The following is a 19,681-nucleotide window of genomic DNA, read 5'->3' as shown; positions in this document are numbered from 1 at the left end:
TTATAACATATTGTATACTTCTCAGTATCTAGCTAATTCTTAAATGTGTTTTTTTACTTCACTTTCTGTGATGTTTTTTGAGAGGAGTCTCAAACAGGAAGTCACAGAAGGCTGGGGCTGCACTCACTTCTCTGCGGCACTCACTTCTCTGCGGCACCCATCGCTTCTCCTTGAACAGGATGCCATCAGGGAGCAGTGTTGCAGTTTCTTACTACAGTTTCTTGCATCACTGTCCTCTGAATATGTCTTGAATCCATTGGCATAGCACCAGCACTCCGCTTCGATTTCCAATGCCACTGGTTCTAAATGTAAAAAAAGATATCATCAGGGTGTGGAATTAGAAGCAACGAGTGACACCAGCACCACCCCACAGCTTCTAACACCACTCTCAAATGACTCATCAGCAGGGGGCAATGCTGGTGTTAATCGCTGCTTCTAACTCCCCCCTCTAACAATGTCTTCTTTCACAGTTAGGAGCAGAAGATAGAAACAGAGTTCCAGCGCTGTGCTCACATCTTCCCCGGATCCAGGACATCTTCAGAGGGCGGCTATGCAAGAAACTATACTAAGTAACTGCAGCGCTGCCCTCTGATGACATCCTGTTCCAGGAGGGACGATAGATGCTACAGGGAAGTGAGTGCAGCTACAGTCTCCTGTGAGGTCCAATTTAAGACTCCTTTCAAATGAAACATCACAGGATGTGAAGTAAAAAACAACACATTAAGGGATTAGATAGATGAGGAGAAGTGTAAGGTATTGTATAATAAACCTCATTACAAAAGTGGTTAGGGTTTAAAGATAACCATTAGGAAAGGACATTTTAGGTTCTGGACCAACCCTTTATAGATTACGCAGTGCCTATTAAAGCTTGTGGGTTGTCTCTGTAATACAGAATAGGTCAGGTCGTCCAAGGAGAAAGACGCTCCTTGTAAACACCCAATACTCTGACCAAAATATGCAGATCCTGAATAAAGGGCTTCCTTTATTAACTAAGAATTCCCCAACGAAAAATAAGTTTCAAATATGTTTCTGGGTAATTCCTTTATAGATCTACCTAACACATTTAAAAATACTATTATAACCATTCTTTTTTTTTTCACATTTCTATTTTCTAGGTCTTAGAAGATTGAAATCTACATGACCAAAAAATGGTTCATTCATCCTGTCTGGTATTTTTGCTCTGTATATGGTTTCCTCTTAAAACAGTATGTAATGAAGAAAATACTGCTGAAGGTAAGAACATTTTCAGATACAGAATATCTCATATTAAAGCCAATGTGCAGGTACTCTGGTGACAAAATATTAGTGCAGTGCTCATCATGAATGGATTCCAGTAATGCTTTCTTTTTGGAAGAATCTTAACCACTTAGTGACCAGAAATATTACTTAAAACTGACCTGAGATAAAAGAAAATAGCATCCCCCAATGGGTGAAAATGCAACAGCTGTTGGCTGTACTCTACAGTCATGGCCAAAAGTATTGAGAATGAGACAAATATTAATTTTTCCAAAGTTTACTGCTTCATTTTTTGTAATGGCAATTTGCATATACTGAATGTCAAAGAGTGATCAGCTTAACAGCAATTACTGTACTTGCAAAGTCAATATTTGCCCAGAAAATGAACTTTAACCCCCAAAACACATTTCAACATCATTGCAGTCCTGCCTTAAGAGGAGCAGCTAACATCGTTTTAGTGATTGATCCATTAACACAGGTGTGGGTGTTGATGAGGACAGGGCTGGCGATCAATCAGTCATGATTAAGTAAGAATGACATCACTGGACACTTTAAAAGGAGGCTGGTTCTTGGTATCATTGTTTCTCTTCAGTTAACCATGGTTATCTCTAAAGAAACACGTGCAGCCATCATTGCACTGCACAAAAATGGCCTAACAGGGAAGAGTATCGCAGCTACAAAGATTGCACCTCAGTCAACAATCTATCGCATCATCAAGAACTTCAAGGAGAGAGCTTCCATTGTTGTCAAAAAGGCTCCAGGGCGCCCAAGAAAGACCAGCAAGCGCCAGGACCGTATCTTAAAACTGTTTCAGCTGCAGGATCGGACTACCAGCAGTGCCGAGCTTGCTCAGGAATGGCAGCAGGCTGGTGTGAGTGCTTCTGCAAGCACTTTTGAGGCGGAATCTCTTTGAGCAAAGGCTGGTTTCAAGGAGGGCAGCAAAGAAGCCACTTCTCTCCAGAAAAAACATCAGGGACCGACTGATATTCTGCAAAAGGTACAGGGAGTGGACTGCTGAGGGCTGGGGCAAAGTAATTTTCTCTGATGAATCCCCTTTTCGATTGTTTGGGACATCTGGAAAACAGCTTATTTGGAGAAGAAGAGGTGAGCGCTACCACCAGTCTTGTCTCATGCCAACTGTAAAGCATCCTGAAACCATTCATGTGTGGGGTTGCTTCTCAGCCAAGGGAATTGGCTCACTCACAGTCTTGCCTAAAAACACAGCCATGAATAAAGAATGGTACCAGAATGTTCTACAAGAGCAACTTCTCCCAACCGTCCAAGAGCAGTTTGGCACCCAAAAATGCCTTTTCCAGCATGATGGAGCACTTTGCCATAAAGCAAAGGTGATAACTAAATGGCTCATGGAACAAAACATAGAGATTTTGGGTCCATGGCCTGGAAACTCCCCAGATCTTAATCCCATTGAGAACTTGTGGTCAATCATCAAGAGACGGGTGGACAAACAAAAACCAACAAATTCTGGCAAAATGCAAGCATTGATTATGCAAGAATGGACTGCTATCAGTCAGGATTTGGTCCAAAAGTTGATTGAGAGCATGCCAGGGAGAATTACAGAGGTCTTGAAGAAGAAGGGGCAACACTGCAAATATTGACTTCCTGCATTAACTCATTCTAACTGTCAATATAACCTATTGGTACTCATAATATGATTGCAATTATATTTCTGTATGTGATATAAACATCAGACAAACACTAATAAAAACCAGAAGCCAGCAGATCATGTGAAAATATAATTTTGGTGTCATTCTTAAAAACTTTTGGCCATGACTGTATAGCTGATGTCCTACTGCGTCAGTCACGATCAGTGTTGTCACAGACCATGGCTGTTCAACCCCTTAGATGCTGCTGTCAATAGTGACTATGGCATCTAGATGGTTAACAGTCTGTGGGGGCTGAGCTCCTTCTTTAACCCCATCTTCAACCTGAGATCATGACTGGGTGGTCCTGATGGTTTCCATGGCCAAATAACATCCTTAAAGTCAGCCCACAATAGTGATTTGTTCAGAAATTAGCAACATTTACAGTAGGTGGTAAAAATTACATTTTTCTTTTCCGTCATGCCACTTTGCATTAATTCCTGAAAAAGTACCTGAAGGGTTAATAAACTACCTGACAGCAGTTTTGAATATATTGAGTGGTGCAGTTTTTAAATAACACTTTTGGGAATTTATACGTCCCCCCAAAGTCACTTCAAAGCTGAATATCTCCCTAGAAAAAATAAGTTTTGTAAATTTCCTTTGAAAAATGACTGCTACAATTTTAAAGCTTTTAACATCCTAATAAAATAAAAGACCATTTTACAGACAGTCCTGATGTAAAGCAGACACGAGGGAAATGTTATTTATTAACTATTTTGTGCGGTCTGATTATTATTTTCAAAGTTTGAAAATTGCACATGTTTAGATATTTTTCTAAAATTTCTGATATTTTTATAAATAAATCAAAACTTAGCGTCCTAAATGTACAGTCAATTATCATCAAATATAATGTGTCACGAAAAAACTTTCTCACTTGAATATGTTGAAACATTCTAGAGTTATTGCCGAATAAAGTGACGTGTCAAATTTTAAATATTTGGCTTTGTCACTAGGGGGTTAAAATGTAATCTTTTTCAACATACATTTATGTTTGATAGAGATAATGAGCAAAACAATTTGCAGAACACTGTTCCAGCAGACACATCATTATACCTTGGCCCCCAGATAGGAGCCCTGAGAAATGTTTCCTACCTGCCGTCATCCCAAGCTCCTCATTTGATTAGCTGGCCTGTCGCGATGTCATCCCAGTGGTGTGACGCTAAGAGCTAGGAATGCTAATCAAAGAAATAGCCAGGGGTGCAGTAGTATGTGATTGCCAAGGCTCCCATCAAGCAGCCACAGGAAACTAATGTGTCAGCCAGACAGGGGTTCTGTAAATCAATCCACTCATTTCTATTTGATTATAAAGAAGTTAAAGGGGAATTCTGGCCTCTAATAATTTTTATCTCTACAGGCAAGAATCAAAATATTATTGAACTTATATGATATATGAGGCAAATGTGAACTCTTTGTCCTGTCTGCTGAAACAGATGAAAGAAAATTCACATGCCAAACTTTTTTTTGTGTGCAAATATTAGTAAATAAGAATAATAATTAATAATTGTCTTGGATTTTCCTCTTGAAGTGTCCACATTTTTCTATTCAGTTACAACAGCCATTTAGGAAAACTAATATTTCATAAGTGATAACATAGATATTTTATATCGTATGGCTGCCTTAGCAAACTAAAATGAAAAAAAGAAAAATGTTAAAGAGGTAGCTCAGAAAGAGAAAAATCATGACTGCTTCATTCGAGTAAAAGCGCAATGCCAGGTTGCATCTGGAATTACAGCACAGTGTCATTCACTTCAATATGGTCCTATGGACAGGTGTGTCAGGTGTGTCATGTCTCATGTGTCAGGTGTGTCATGTCTCATGTGTCAGGTGTGTCATGTCTCATGTGTCAGGTGTGTCATGTGTCAGGTGTGTCATGTGTCATAGTCTCTCGATGGAAGCAGTCATGTTATTTTTTAAGGGGAATCTATCAGAATGATCCAATCTCCAAACTGTTTATCTGGCTATGTTGCTCTTTGAAATATAATGTTAAACCAGCAAGCTGTCAGCCGATGGTCTACATGTGAAAATCAGACATTATTGTGCCACTCACATGGCATTAGTGTGCTGCCTGAGTTTTTTTTTTTATGAACCCATAGAATTGAATTGTAAACATGAAAAGTAGATCCAGCACCGAAATTCAAGTCATGATTATGGATTATCATCCGAAACAAGTTGAATACAGCGTGTTCTCCTTTCCCTGTGCTTTTGTAATGTGTGTTTTAATGGTGGCTGCTATTATGGAATTTTCCTATTAAAGACGTCTTTTATCAACAATCAGGAGAAGCGGTGATGGGTCTATTTTTCATGCTTACAGTTCATATAGCAGCCTTAATCCATGACACCAGGTTTGGGTGAGCTGCATTTACTTCCAAAATAGATTTGTGACTTCAATCAAATTTGGACATGATTTTTTTTTTTTGTATTTTTTATTCACACTTGATAAAAAAGAAAACCCACGATCAACAGCGATTGCGGAATATAGAAGGTTGTGAGAGGGTGGGGGCTCCCTCTGTCACCCACATTTGCACCTCTGTGATAAAATTACAGGGAGTTGATGGTTGTCATGACACCCGGAGGTGAAACCTCCTGCTATGTTAGGTATGTAATGCATTGCAGTATATCTGTATTGCAATGCATGAGACCAGTGATCAGAGTAATAAAAGTTAATGTCCTATAGAGGGACTAAGTGAAAATAATTTTTAGGAAAAAAATTGAAAAATGAAAAAAAAACAACACAAAATACAGAACAAAAAATGTTACACTAATAAATACACATATTTTATGTAAAAACTAAAATAAACTAATAAAGTACACAAAACGACATGATCTATAAAATTGTCACACTATTTAAACCCTAAAAAAAAACACCGTAAAAAAAAGTGGCAAAAAACTATGCTTTTTCATCATGCCCCCCACTCCCAAAATAGTGGAATAAAGTGCAATAAAAAAGATAAATGTAAATAAAAATGGTATCACTGAAAACGTCAAAAGTGGCAAAACATAAAAAAATTATATAAATGTCGTATCGCTGTAATTGTACTGATCCAAAGATTCAAGCTGCCTTACCACTTTTACAACACAGTGAATGACATAAAAATAACTCCCCAAAAAAACAGTTCTTAAGTTGCTAGTTTTTGTCCATTCTGCCTTCCAAAAATTGGAATAGAAAGCAATCAAAAAATATTATGTGCCCAAAAATGGTACCAATAGAAATGTCAACTCATCCCGCAAAAAATAAGCCCTCACATGACTCTGTTGGCAGAAATATAGAAAAATTATAGCTCTCAAAATATGGTGATGCAAAAACATTTTTGTAAAAAAAAAAATTTTTTAGTGTGTGATAGCAGCCGAACTTAAAAAAAAAGAAATAAATCTGGTATCGCTGTAATCGCACCGACCCAAAGAATAAAGTCATCTAATCACTTATACCAAATGGTGAATGGCATAAAAAGATAAATAAAATTAATTCTTCACCTGCTGTTGATTTGTAAGGCTTGGCACACATTTCTCCTATACTTTATGCTGAACTCTTCCATTGGTGTTGTTTACGTGTAAAACTCTGAAATATATAATTCAGACGGAACCCCCAATGGAAGATTTCCTATAATGAGGCAGATGGAGTTCTTTGGACTCTGTCTGGCCTATGATCCAGCTGTTCCTGTCTTTTTAGGCATGCCCAAAAGCACGGTTGACCACAATTTTGTGCATCTCTCAAAAGTCAGATATTGCTGAACAGAAGCCACATAGAGTGCAGAGTATCACTGCTGCCTCAATAGTGAATGGATCCCTCAGGGGTTTCGCCTGAATCACTAATTGTTTAGATTTAGATGGAAACCCTGATGTAAGTACTCAGCGTAGAGCACACAATAAATTTGATCAAAAATGTTCAGTACCCCAAAATGCCACCAATAAAAGCCTCTACTCAATCCACAAAAAACAAGTCCCCACTCAGATCCACCATCTGTTAACAGAAATATGTGGGTTGTTCACGTTACTGGTAGCACACTCTGGAAAAGTGACACGGCTCCCACCAAAAGAAATCCAGCAAAATCTTCACATCCAAATACAAATAGCCCTCTCACTCTTAAGCTCTTGAGTGTGTCTAAAACCGTAGTAAGCGTCCACATGTTTGGCTTTTTAAGAGAGCCCACTTAAATTATGGGGTGTGTATCTACAGAAGCAAGAGCTGGGCACAATGTACGGGCACAACAATGTATGGGCTCTATAATGGCAGATTTGCATTTTCACTCAGCAATATCCATTGCTGCTCATTTCTGGAAAACTCCCTTGGAGTCAAGATCATCACTATACTCATAGATGAATTCCCACAGGGGTGTAATATTCAAATTGGGGTAAATTGAGGGAGGTTTCTGCTCTTCTGCACTCAAAGGCTCTTCAAATGGAGCCTGCAAACTATTCTAGGAAAATCTGTGCTCCAAAAGTCAAATAGCGCTTCCTCCCCTGTGAGTTTTGCCATGTGTCCAAACAGTACTGTACAGCTGCATGTGGGGCATTGCCATGTTCTCAAGAAATTGTGTAACAAATTACTCAGTCATTTTTACCTATTTCCTCTTGTGAAAATGTAAAATTTGGGGCTAAAAAAACATTTTGATGGCAAAAATGTAATTATTTTTTCTTCACCACTCAATGGTATAAAATTGTGTGAACCACATGTGGTGTAATATGATCACTGCACCCGTAGATTATTTCATTAAGAGATGTAGTTTGTAATATGGGGTCACTTAATGGGGGGTCCTGCTGTCCTGACACCTCAGAAGCTCTGCCAATGTAAAATACCACCCGCAAACCATTCCAGGCAAATCTGCACTCCGATATGGCGCTCCTTCCCTTCTGAGCTTTGCACTGTTGCATGAAAAGTAGTTTCCAACCACATGTGGGGTATTGCCATAATACATTTTAATTTTCTTCTATTAGCCCTTTTGAAAATTAAAAACTTGGGTCTAAAACAACATTTCAGTGGAAAAATTTAATTTTTCATTCCTACAGCCCAATGTTATACAATTCTGTGAAATACCTGTGGGTTTAAAGTGCTTACTACACCCCTATAGGAATTCTTCGAGAGATGTAGTCTACAAAATGGGGTCACTTATGGGGCTTCTGCTGTTTTGGCATCTCAGGAGCTCTGCCAATGTAACATGGCTTCTGCAATCTATTTTAGCTAAAAAGTTTGCTCCAAAATTCAAATTGTGCTGCTACCCTTCTGAGCCCTCCAGTGTGCCCAAACAAGAGTTTCTGACCACATATGGGGTATCCCTGTACTCAGGAGAAAATGGAAGGCATAATTTGTTGTGCAATTTCTCCTGTTGGTTTTTCAGGTGTGTTTTTTTCATATCTAGTATAAACTAGAGAGCGGTCAGGTCACTCCATTTAATCTCTTTACATCTTTTTCAACCTGTAGAACACAAAAACATCAACAAGAAAACATATAACAATGCACAATCTCTATGGTTGCTTTTAGTGATGGGCAAGCACTAAAATGCTTGAATGCTCGATGCTCGGGTCAAGCAAATTGGAATGCTCGGGTGCTCGACCCGAGCAACGAGCCCAATGTAAATTTAGGGGAAACTTGATCATTTTTCAGACGGCTCCCCCCGGTGATCTGCAGAGGGCCTGAAAAGTGCCCAAATCGATGGGAACAGTGCTCAAATGACATGGGAACAGCATGGGGAAGACCCCTGAGAGCATTTCTGACTCCCAGGTTACTGCTGGGAAATATGTTAACGAACGTCCTTTCCAGAGTAGTGACTCGTATATAAGGCAAAATAAATAACCAAAAACAAAAATACTCCTCCACACCTTGGGCTATGTTCTCACGTAGCGTTTTTGATGTGTTTTTGCACTTTTGCATTGCTTTCAACCGTGACAAATGCATTCACCGGGAAATGTCATTTTAACATTTTACAACCTTATCTGCACATGTGGTGTGTGACACATGATCAGACACATCCTGTTTCATTTATGAAGGAGGGACTCTGAAAGTCACAAAACCTACTTTAATAGGACCATCAGGCGGCCTTTACTATTCTTAAAGGGCCAGCTGTCGGCCCTCACAATTCTTAGAGAGCCATTAGCCAGCTATGCTTTGTTGTTCCCATTACTAAAGAGTGGGTCTCCTATAGTGTTATTGCGTATGCAGTGAGTGGCAGGGCTGCCCAAAATTTGGACGCACCCCAATACCCCTTTGAAAATTTGGACGCACCCCAATACCCCTTTGAAGAGACTTAGAAGAGGGCCTCCTGAAAACAATGTTCCCATTATTAGGAAGTGGGTCTCCCATGCTGTTTCCCTATGCAGTGAATGCAAGGGTTGCCAAAAATTTGGAGGCACTCCAATGCCCCTCGGAAGAGACGTAGAGGTCAGAGGGCCTCCTGAAAACAATGTTCCTATTATTAGCAAGTGGGTCTCCCATTGTGTTTGCCTATGCAGTGAATGCAAGGGTTTCCAAAAATTTTTAGGCACTCCAATGCCCCTTGGAAGAGACGTGGAGGTCAGAGGGCCTCTTGAAAACAATGTTCCTATTATTAAGAAGTCGGTCTCCCATTGTGTTTGTCTATGCAGTGAATGCAAGGGTTGCCAAAAATTTGTAGGCACTCCAATGCCCCTTGGAGACGTGGAGGTCAGAAGGCCTCCTGAAAACAATGTTCCCATTATTAGGAAGTGGGTCTCCCACAGTGTTGGCCTATGCAGTGAATGCAAGGGCTGCCCAAAATTGGGAGGCACTTCAATGCCCCTTGGAAGAGATGTAGAGGGCCTCATGAATAAATGTTTCCATGATTAGGAAGTCGGTCTCCCATAGTATTGGCCTATGCAGTGAATGCAAGGGCTGCCAAAAATTGGGAGGCACTCCAATGCCCCTTGGAAGAGATGTAGAGGGCCTCATGAAAAAATGTTCCCATTATTAGGAAGTGGGTCTCCCATAGTGTTTGTCTATGCAGTGAATGCAAGGGCTGCCAAAAATTGGGAGGCACTCCAATGCACCTTGGAATAGACGTGGAGGAGGGCCTCATAAAAAAATGTTCCCATTAGAAAGCAGCGGGTCTCCTATACTTGTAATTCCCATGCACTAAGTGTATGGGCTGACAAACATTTACCCCTGGGAGGTATGCATGAATATACTGTATAAAAAATTTTTTTTACGGCCATTATAAACACCCTTTAAAATAATTATGTGGGTGTTGCATCACGGACCATTGTCACCTGGATGAGGAGAAGGAGGAGGACAAGAGCAAATAGCCAAAATTAGGAAGCGTATACCCATGTGTGGGTGTGAAAAGGTGCATGGGAAAACACCTCTCAAAAAAAACACTTGATTTGAGTTTATGTTACACTGCTATCATTCGGTGGTGTTGAGAAGTCTGGCCCAATCCAGCCCTTGTTCGTATTTGTAAAATTCAGCCTGTCAGCATTTTCAGTTGACAGGTGGATGCGCTTATCTGGTATAATTCCACCAGCGGCACTAAAAACCCACTCTGATAAAACGCTAGCGGCAGGGCAGGCCAGGACCTTCAAGGCATAGAGAGCCAGTTCATTCCACATATCCAGCTTGGATACCCAATAATTATAAGGCAAAGAGGAATCATGGAGGACGTTGTTCCGGTCGGCAAGGTACTCCTTCAGCATCTACCCAAACGTTGCACTCCTTGTGATAGTACCCTGCGCCTCAGGGCCTGTACGATGGGAGGGGCTGTGAAAACTCTCCCAGAACTTTGACAGGGTTCCCCTTCCTCTGCTGGATTGGAGTTGTGTCTCTCTCGGCTGTACTTATTGGTTGTCCAACAAACTGTGACCTCTGCCGCCAGCTTTTTCAGATGGGAATTTTTTTAATAATTCCGCAACAAGGGCCTTCTGGTACTGCCCCATTTTTGTAGACCTATCGGCCTCAGGAATAAGAGATATAAAGTTCTCCTTGTAGCGTGGGTCTAGAAGTGTCACCAACCAGTAATGACTGTCACCCAAAATTTTGAGAACGCGAGGGTCACGGGAAAGGTAGCATAACTTAAACTCAGCCATGTGTTACAGACTGCTAACAGGCAAGACTTCCATGTGCTCACCAAGAGGATGACTGACCATGCTCTCCTCCTCCATCTCCTCCTCCCTGTCCTCAGGCCATCCACGCTGAATAGATGGTATGACAGTTGTACAGCTAATACCTTCTATAGCGCATGAAACTAACTCCTGTTCTTCCTCCTCTTCCTCATTGTCACCCAATCCATGTTGGGATGAGATGAGGCTGGGCTGTGTGTAATCACCCTGTATGGTTCCTTGGTCCATCTCATCGTGCTCTGCCTGCAATGCATCCTCTTTGATTGTGAGCAGAGAGAGTTTCAGAAGACTGGAGAAGTGGGATGGCGACATTAATCATGGCGTCATCGCTGCTCACCATCTTGGTGGAGTCCTTTAAGTTTTGGAGGATGGTACAGATGTCTGACATCCATGTCCATTCCTGAGGTTTTATGTGTGGAGTCTGACCTGAATACCAACGGCCTTGTAGATGTTGGTAGTCAACAACTGCCCTCTTCTGCTCACAAATCCTTCCCAACGTCTGCAGTGTAGAGTTCCAACGCGTGGGGACATCACACACCAGTCAGTGAGCCAGAAGCTGCAAACGCTGCTGAAGCACGGCAAGGGCGGCGGAAGCTGCAGCTGACTTTCTAAAATGGGCACACACGCGGCGTACTTTGACAAGCAGATCCGGCAGCTCCGGGTAGCTTTTGAGAAACCGCTGAACCACGAGATTAAGCACATGGGCCAGGCATGGTACATGTGTGAGCTCGCCTCGCCTCAGAGCCGCCACCAGGTTCCGGCCATTGTCACACACGACCATGCCTGGCTGTAGGCTCAGCAGTGTCAGCCACAGATCTACCTGCTCTTTCAGAGCGGTCCACAACTCTTCAGCAATGTGCGGTTTGTCACCTAAGCATATTAGCTTCAGCACAGCCCGTTGCCGCTTGGCTGAGGCAGTGCTGCAGTGCTTCCAGCTTGTGACTGATGTGGTCATTTCGGAGATGGAGACTGAAGAGGAGGAGGAGGCTGAGGAGGATGAGGTGCAGGAGCTGTAGAGGCAACCCTGATTGACCTAGGGCCCACAATCCTCGGCATCAGGAAGATGTGTTCCGTCCCAAGGTCCGACTGGGTCCCGGCTTCCGCTATGTTAGCCCAGTGTGCTGTCAGCGAGATGTACTGTCACTGCCCACAAGTACTTGTCCACGTGTCCGTAGTTAGTTGGACTTTCCCTGTAACTGCGTTGTTGAGAGCACGGGACATGTGCTTGTGTAATGCTTGGACGGCACACCGGTAGAAATAGTGGCAGTAGGGGACCGAGTACTGAGGGATGGCCGCCACCATCAGGTTACGGAAAGCTTCCGTCTCCTAAAAGGCAACATTTCGAGCGAAATGTGAGAATTTAGTAGTGTGGCCTGTGGGGCGTTGGTTGCGTATTTGCGTTTGCGTTCCAAGGACTGGGGTATTGACAATTAAATGCTGTGCTGGGACAAGAACGTGCTTGATGATGGTACTAGTTGAGAGTGTGCAACGACAGGTGCAAGGCAGGAGGCATCTTTGCATGCACTATGGACATGGGATTGGCTTGCACGCACAAGAGTGGAAGAAAAAGTGGTGTCTCCCGCAGACACTCTTCCTGGAACCTGTGGTTCGGCCCTCAAAGTCGAGTGCTTTGCTGCCATGTGCCTGATCATGCTGGTGGTGGTCAGGCTGGTAGTTTTGCTACCCCTGCTGATGCTGGCCTGGCAGGTGGTGCAAATAGACTTTTTGTGGTTATCGGCAGAGTCTTTAAAAAACAACCAACTCGGGAAGACCTAACAATTGTAATGGCAACTTCCATTGTGTTGGTGTTACGGGGAAAAGTTGCCCACCTTCTGTCTGCGGCAACCACACTGCTTCTTCCTGCCTGTTGCGGTGCTCGTATGACCGTGGCTGCTCAAAGATTTCGGCATCGCTAAATGCAATCTCCTCTTGCCCCGCTTCAAGTGGACCAGACGAGAGGCTTGAATCTATAAATGGAAAAGTGAACAGCTCTTCGGAGTATCCAAGTGTGGGATCAGTTGTCTCTGGACACTTGGCATGGTGGGAGGAAGGAGGATCAACGTGAGGAATATGCGGTCCAGACTCACAGTTACTAAGACTTGACCGTGTGGAAGACAGGGTGGTGGTGGTGGTGGCTAAGTGACTGGAAGCATTATCTGTTATCTAACCAATAACCTTTTCACACTGCTCTGTGTTCAATAGTGGTGTTCTGCGGTCCCCTATTAATTGGGACAGGAAGGACGAGCGAAAAGTTGTGGGTGTTTTTTGTGGCACAATTTCAGCTTGCCCACGGTCTCGGCCTCTGCATGCACCATCACCATCACGTCCAGTTCCCCGTCCCTTGCCACGTGCCTTGCCCATTTTAAATGGAGGACATTATTTTCCACGCTCACTACAAATGGCTGAATTCGGAGCGAACTTATATGTGATCCGTGTGATGGACAAACCATGGTTTTAAATAGCTGGCCTGTAGGTAACTATTTTTAACAGCAAACTGGTGTCAATAACTTCACCGACACACTGAAATAAAATTTTAATGGAGGCCAGAAATGGCAGAATTTTCAGCGCAATTATATGTGATCCGTGTCCTGGACAAACCACAGTTTTCAATAGCTGGCCTGTAGGTAACTATTTTTAACAGCGCCGACCTCGTGTCAATAAGTTCGCTTACACACTGCAGCAAAATTTCAATGGAGGCCAGAAATGGCAATATTTTCAGCGCAATTCTATGTGATCCGTGTGACGGACAAACCACAGTTTTAAATAGCTGTATTTTTAACGCTGTAATATGGAAAGGACCTGGCTGTATTCTGCAGTGCCAACAAGAAAATGGTGCGGAAAAAAGGTGTTCTCTATATTGCTTTTTAAGCAAATAATCAGGATTAAGATAAAAAAATATATATTACTGGCCCCTGATACCTGAGGTTATTCATAGAAATATCTGTAAAAGCACCAGCAGCAGACAGAACTGGAATGGACCCTCTTGCTTTGTGCACTGTAGTCTGCTATATACCCTGCCTGCCTGCCTAGCACTGATAACTGTGCAGCTGGATTAGTCCTCAGGAGGATTGTTAGTTGAGATGGATATGTGTGTTTAATATAGTCTGATATACCTACACTAACTAGAAACAAGCAAATATCTCCCTAGCTCAGCAGCACCTCTCCCTACACTGCCTGATTCCAGAGTGACTGTGATGAGCATGGCGACGTCAGGTCTGATATAGACCTGATGACGCTGTGCGGCCAGCCAATCACTGTAATGCCACAACCAACATGGCTGCAGCACTACACTGTGTGGCAGACATTCCTGCACGTTGATTGGCGCTCTAAAGAGCGCCAAACATGCAGGGGGGGACCCGAGCTCCCGCCGATTAACCCCGAAAATACTCGGTTAGCGCCGAGCATCTCGAGCAGTGAGATGCTCGGGCGAGCACCGAGCAGTAGCAAGCATGCTTTCTCATCACTAGTTGCTTTATCTTGTTGAAACATATTTTATACAGTAAGAGAAATAAATATGGAATAAAATGGTGGCATTCTGGACTGGGATAGTTTCTCATGAAACACAGTCCCTTTTAGCATATGGAAGTATGCAGGTAAACATATATGCAGTTTGTATACATTTTATCAATTTATTAAACTGATAAATATGAAAAGGGCACTTAACACCTTCACCCCGAAGCCTGTTTTCACCTTCCAGGCCAGGCCAATTTTTTCAATTCTGACCAGTGTCACTTTATGAGGTAATAACTCTGGAATGGTTCAACATATCCCAGTGATTCTGAGACTGTTTTTTCATTACATGTTGAACGTCATATTAGTGGTAAATTTAGATCAATATGATTTGTGTTTACTTATGAAAATATTGAAAATTTGACAAAAAATGTGAAAATGTAGCAATTTTCAAATTTTATGCCTTACACCAGATAGTCATAAAAACACAAAATAGATAACATTTACCACATGTCTACTTCACATCAGCATAATATTTGACAACAAATAAAAAATGTTGTTACAAAGTTTGAAGGGTTAAAAGTTTCTGAACAATTTCTCATTTTTCCAACAAAATTTAAAAAACATTTTTTTAGGGACTTTTGAAGTTACTTTGTGGGCCCTATGTGATAGAAAAATCCAAAAGTAACACCATTTTTAAAACTACACTACTTAAAGTGCTCAAAACCACATTCGAGAAGTTTGTTAACCCTTTAGGTGCTTCAACAAAATGAAAGCAATGTGAAAGGAAAAAATACTAAATTTACCTTTTCCCACCAAAATAATGATATAGCCCCATATTTTGCATTTTCAAAAGGGTATCAGGAGAAAATAAACCATACAATTTGTTGTACAGTTTCTCCTGACTATGCTGATACGTGGCGGAAAACTACTGTTTGGGTACACGGCAGGGCTCGGAAGTGAAGGAGCACCCTTCAACTTTTTGATTTGTCTGGAATACGTAGATAGCGTATGATATGTCACATTTGCAGAGCCCCTAATGTGCCTAAACAGTGGAAACTCCCCACAAGTGATGCAATTTTTGAAACTACACTGCTCAAGGAACTTATCTAGAGGTGTGGTGAGCACTGTACGATTTGGTACTCAATCAGCTGCTTTAGGGGTAGGCACAGGAGTCAGTTTCTTTAAAATGTCCAAGACAGGTTTATTCAGACTTCATAAACCGCACTTTTAAAGTAAAGAAAACATAGCCTTGTCTAGCACAAAGTAGTAAAGCAGAAAAACAAACAGACCATACAGTGCTGCGGGTTCGCCCACTCACAGTCAGTGTCCTTTAGCACAGACACGCTGGAGGTCTCCACATCTCCAGCCATAGACACTGAATGAGACACTGGGTCTCCATTTTATTTACAAAAGAGGCACGTCCTGGGGTGGGGATATGTGAGCAGCCATTCCCTCCCATCTCTTATGACTGCTCATAAAAACGGGCCTGATACGCTCTATTAACCCTCTCAGAACTACGTGTGCTAGAGCATGCTTTTCCCGGGTTTACATCACCGAAGCTACCAACTTCAGTGATACATATCTCCCACTCAAGGACCTGTCCGGCGGCCATCTTACATACACCCCCTCTGCCCAAATCCGGGGGCTTGACACCTTCCACTAACAAACAGTGGACCCTCGACAATGCGTCCGCATTGCCATGCAGTTTCCCAGGCCTATGCTCTACATGGAAGCTAAAATCTTGAAGGGCTAGGAACCACCTAGTCTCTCGGGCATTGTTCCCCTTCTTCTCGCTAATCTACCTTAGTGGGGCATGGTCTGATACCAGCCTGAACTTCCTGGCTAAGAGGTAGTATCTTAGAGTGTCCAATGCCCACTTGATGGCCAAACATTCCTTCTCCACTATGGAGTAATTTTTTTCACAATATGTTAGCTTCAGGCTTAAATACATTATGGGGTGCTCTTCCCCATTCATTTCTTGTGATAGGACAGCACCCAGCCCGGTATCTGTTTGGACCACAAACTCTTTAGAGAAATCTGGTGCCACCAACACAGGCTGTTTACACAGGGCTCGCATTAGTTCTTGGAAGGTTGTCTCAGCTTCTGGAGACCACTTAGCCATAGCCAAATTTTCTCCCTATAAGGAGGTCTGTCAAAGGTGCAGCTATCATGGCGAAGTTAGGGATGAACCGGCAGTAGTGACCAAGATGTCCAGGAATGCCCTGACCTGTTTTTAGAGAGGTTGTGGCCAATCCTGGATCGCCTCAACTTTATTTGTTTGGGGTTTTATCACGTCTCAGCCTATGACATAGCCCAAATATTTGGTTTTACTCTATGCTCATAGCACATTTCTTCGGGTTGATGGAAAACCCCACCTTCCATAGAGCATCGAATATTGCCTGGACTTTGCTCACATGGCTTCCCCAATCCTGGCTGTAGATCACGATATTATCCAGGCAGGCCTCTGCATACTGCTTGTGGGGAGCTAGGATCTGGTCCATGGCTTTCTGGAAGGTAGCTGGGGCTCCTTGCAACCCAAATGGCATCCTTGTATACTGGAAACATCCATCTGGCATTGAGAAGGCCGTCTTATCCTTGGCATCTTGGGACATGGGTATTTGCCAATATCAAGGGTGGTAATGTACCTGGTTGTTTCTAAACTTTCAATCAGTTCGCCTACCTTGGGCAGGTAGGTGTCGAACTTTGAGACCTCGTTGAGTTTCCTATAGTCATTGCAAAACAGCCTTTCTCCATCTGGTTTCGGCACTAAGACTATGGGACTGGACCAGACACTCTTGGACTCCTCAATGACGCCTAGGTTCAGCATCCGCTTCACTTCTTTTGAGATCATCTCTTGGCGGGCTTCAGGAATCCGATACGGCTTCATGTTTATTCGGACATGAGGCTCCATAAGAACCTCATGCTCTACGATCTGAGAACAGGTCTCTGTTCTGCTGTAGCAACTCTCGGCACTGTTGCTTCTGGGCATGTGACAGCTACTCTGCCACCTTGACTTCCTCCACATCCGCTTCAGTCTTTGCTACCAAACATGGAGCTTCCACAGGCTCCCTAAATCGCCATGGCTTAATCAGGTTGACGTGGTACATCTGGTATGGCTTCCTTTTTCCTGGTTGGTGGACTCTATAGTTGACGTCGCCAACCTTTTCAATTACTTCATAGGGGCCCTGCCACTTGGCCAGGAATTTGCTCTCCACCGTAGGTACAAGCACTAGTACTCTATCCCCATGGTTGAAGTGTCTTACCCTCGCCGATCTATTGTACACCCTCGACTGTGCCTCTTGTGCTTTGAGGAGGTGTTCTTTCACAATGGACATCACCTCTGCAATCATCTCTTGCATCTGGGTCACATGTTCGATTACACTCCTGTAGGGTGTAGACTCCGCCTACCAGGTCTCCTTTGCTACGTCCCGGATTCCGCTTGGGTGTCAGCCATATAACAGCTCAAACCGGGAGAATCCAGAGGCCTGTGGGACTTCTCTAATGGAGAACAGAAGGTACGGAAATAGACAGTCTCAGTCCTGGCCCTCTTTCTCTACAACCTTCTTTAACATGGCTTTCAAGGTTTTATTAAACATCTTCACTAAGCCATCTGTCTGGGGGTGGTCGACTGAGGTCCAGAGTTGTGTGATTTGCAGGGTTTTGCACAACTCCCTCATCACCCTTGACATAAATAGGGTCCCTTGGTCCGTTAGGATCTCCTTAGGCAACCGCATTCTTGAGAAGATGTGGACCAACTCTGGGGCTATACATTTGGCAGAGGATTTACGTAGTGGGACGACCTTTGGATACCGTGTAGCATAGTCCAGTACCACCAGGATATACTGATGTACTCTGGCGGACTTGACCAGGGGTCCCACTAGATCCATGGCTATGTGATCAAATGGCACATCAATGATCGGCAACGGCACTAAAAGGCTATGGAAGTGAACCACCGAGGAGGTCAGCTGGTAGGTGGGACATGATATACAATAATTTACAATTTGTCAGTGACAACCGGGCCAATAGAACCTCTGGAGGATCCTTTCCTGGGTTTTCTCTACCCCCAGATGACCACCCAACACATGTGTATGGGCCATATCTAACACCCTGCGTCTGTAAGGCCCTGGCATTAGTAACTGCTTGATTACCTCCCCTCTCAGCTTGGTGACCCGATATAGTAACTCCCCATTTACGGAAAAGTACGGATATCGGGTGTCAGCACCCGTCTCTTGAGCAACACCATTAAGAACAGTTACATTATCAAACTCCCCTTTTAGAGTTAAGTCCCTGAGCTGGGCGGCTCCAAAATTTACCCCGGACACCTCCAGCTCAGGGATGTTGGCCTCCAGGGATGCTGTCTCATCCTCATCCCCAGCCAGCACACAAAAGGGAAACCTGTCAGCTGCATCCTGCGACGAGGAATCTTTAGGAGCGACCTGGTTGTTGTCCGGACAATCTGGCTTCCTCCCTTTCTCCAACAAGTCCCAAAACAAGTAAAAGTCCCGCCCTATTATAACAGGGTGCAACAGGTCCTTGACTACGCTCACCTCATGGAACTCGGCGCCACAGTTTGTGACTATAACCACTCGGTCAACAGGGTAGTTCTTAGCATCCCCATGGATACAACGGACACCGACCTTTTTCCCTGGAACCAGCTGATGAGGAATTGTGGCCCTCACTTGCAGCGGAAGTACCCGCACCGGCAGCGCCGCTCCCCGGTCCTCACTAATACGATTCGCTGATTGGTCGCGGCCGCCGGCCACGACCAATCAGCGATATTGGCGCCAAATTTAAACACTGCTCTGCTGATTGCACCCGGGCGGCCACATACATATTCTACAATACCAGATGCGTTAGAATCGGGCCACCATCTAGTATATATATATATGTGTGTATATATATATATATATATATATATATATACAGTGGGTAAAAAAGTATTTAGTCAGCCACCAATTGTGCAAGTTCTCCCACTTAAAAAGGTGAGAGAGGCCTGTAATTGACATCATAGGTAGACCTCAACTATGTGAGACAAAATGAGAGAACAAATCCTGAAAATCACATTGTCTGATTTGGAAAGGATTTTTTTTTAAATTTTGGTGGAAAATAAGTTTTTGGTCAATTACTAAAGTTCATCTCAATACTTTGTTTTATATTCTTTGTTGGGAATGACAGAGGTCAAAAGTCTTCACAAGGTTGGCACACACTGTTGCTGGTATGTTGGCCCATTCCTCCATGCAGATCTCCTCTAGAGCAGTGATGTTTTGAGG

The 19,681-nt window shown here is 43.2% G+C and overlaps 1 protein-coding gene across 3 annotated transcripts in view; it reads left to right on the top strand.

Annotated features, from left to right (window-relative positions):
- The window catches only part of LOC141228954 (interleukin-5 receptor subunit alpha-like), a 231,413-nt gene that overhangs the window by 47,763 nt on the left and 163,969 nt on the right, over positions 1–19,681 (top strand). For 2 of the 3 annotated variants that reach the window (XM_073667367.1, XM_073667368.1), the window contains exon 2: positions 1,116–1,233. In XM_073667367.1, the coding sequence (XP_073523468.1) occupies positions 1,149–1,233 (85 nt within the window). In that variant the 5' untranslated portion in view covers positions 1,116–1,148. Of the gene's footprint in view, positions 1–1,115; positions 1,234–19,681 lie in introns of those variants that run through there. The other variant, XM_073667369.1, reaches the window with a different exon arrangement.

This window comes from Phyllobates terribilis, unplaced genomic scaffold (assembly GCF_046119375.1).
Source record: "Phyllobates terribilis strain yellow unplaced genomic scaffold, ASM4611937v1 Scaffold_2__4_contigs__length_985480577, whole genome shotgun sequence".
In the NCBI taxonomy this organism is placed as follows: Eukaryota; Metazoa; Chordata; class Amphibia; order Anura; family Dendrobatidae; genus Phyllobates; species Phyllobates terribilis.
Note: the sequence above shows the minus strand (reverse complement) of the source record. Positions and strands in the feature narration are given on the sequence as shown.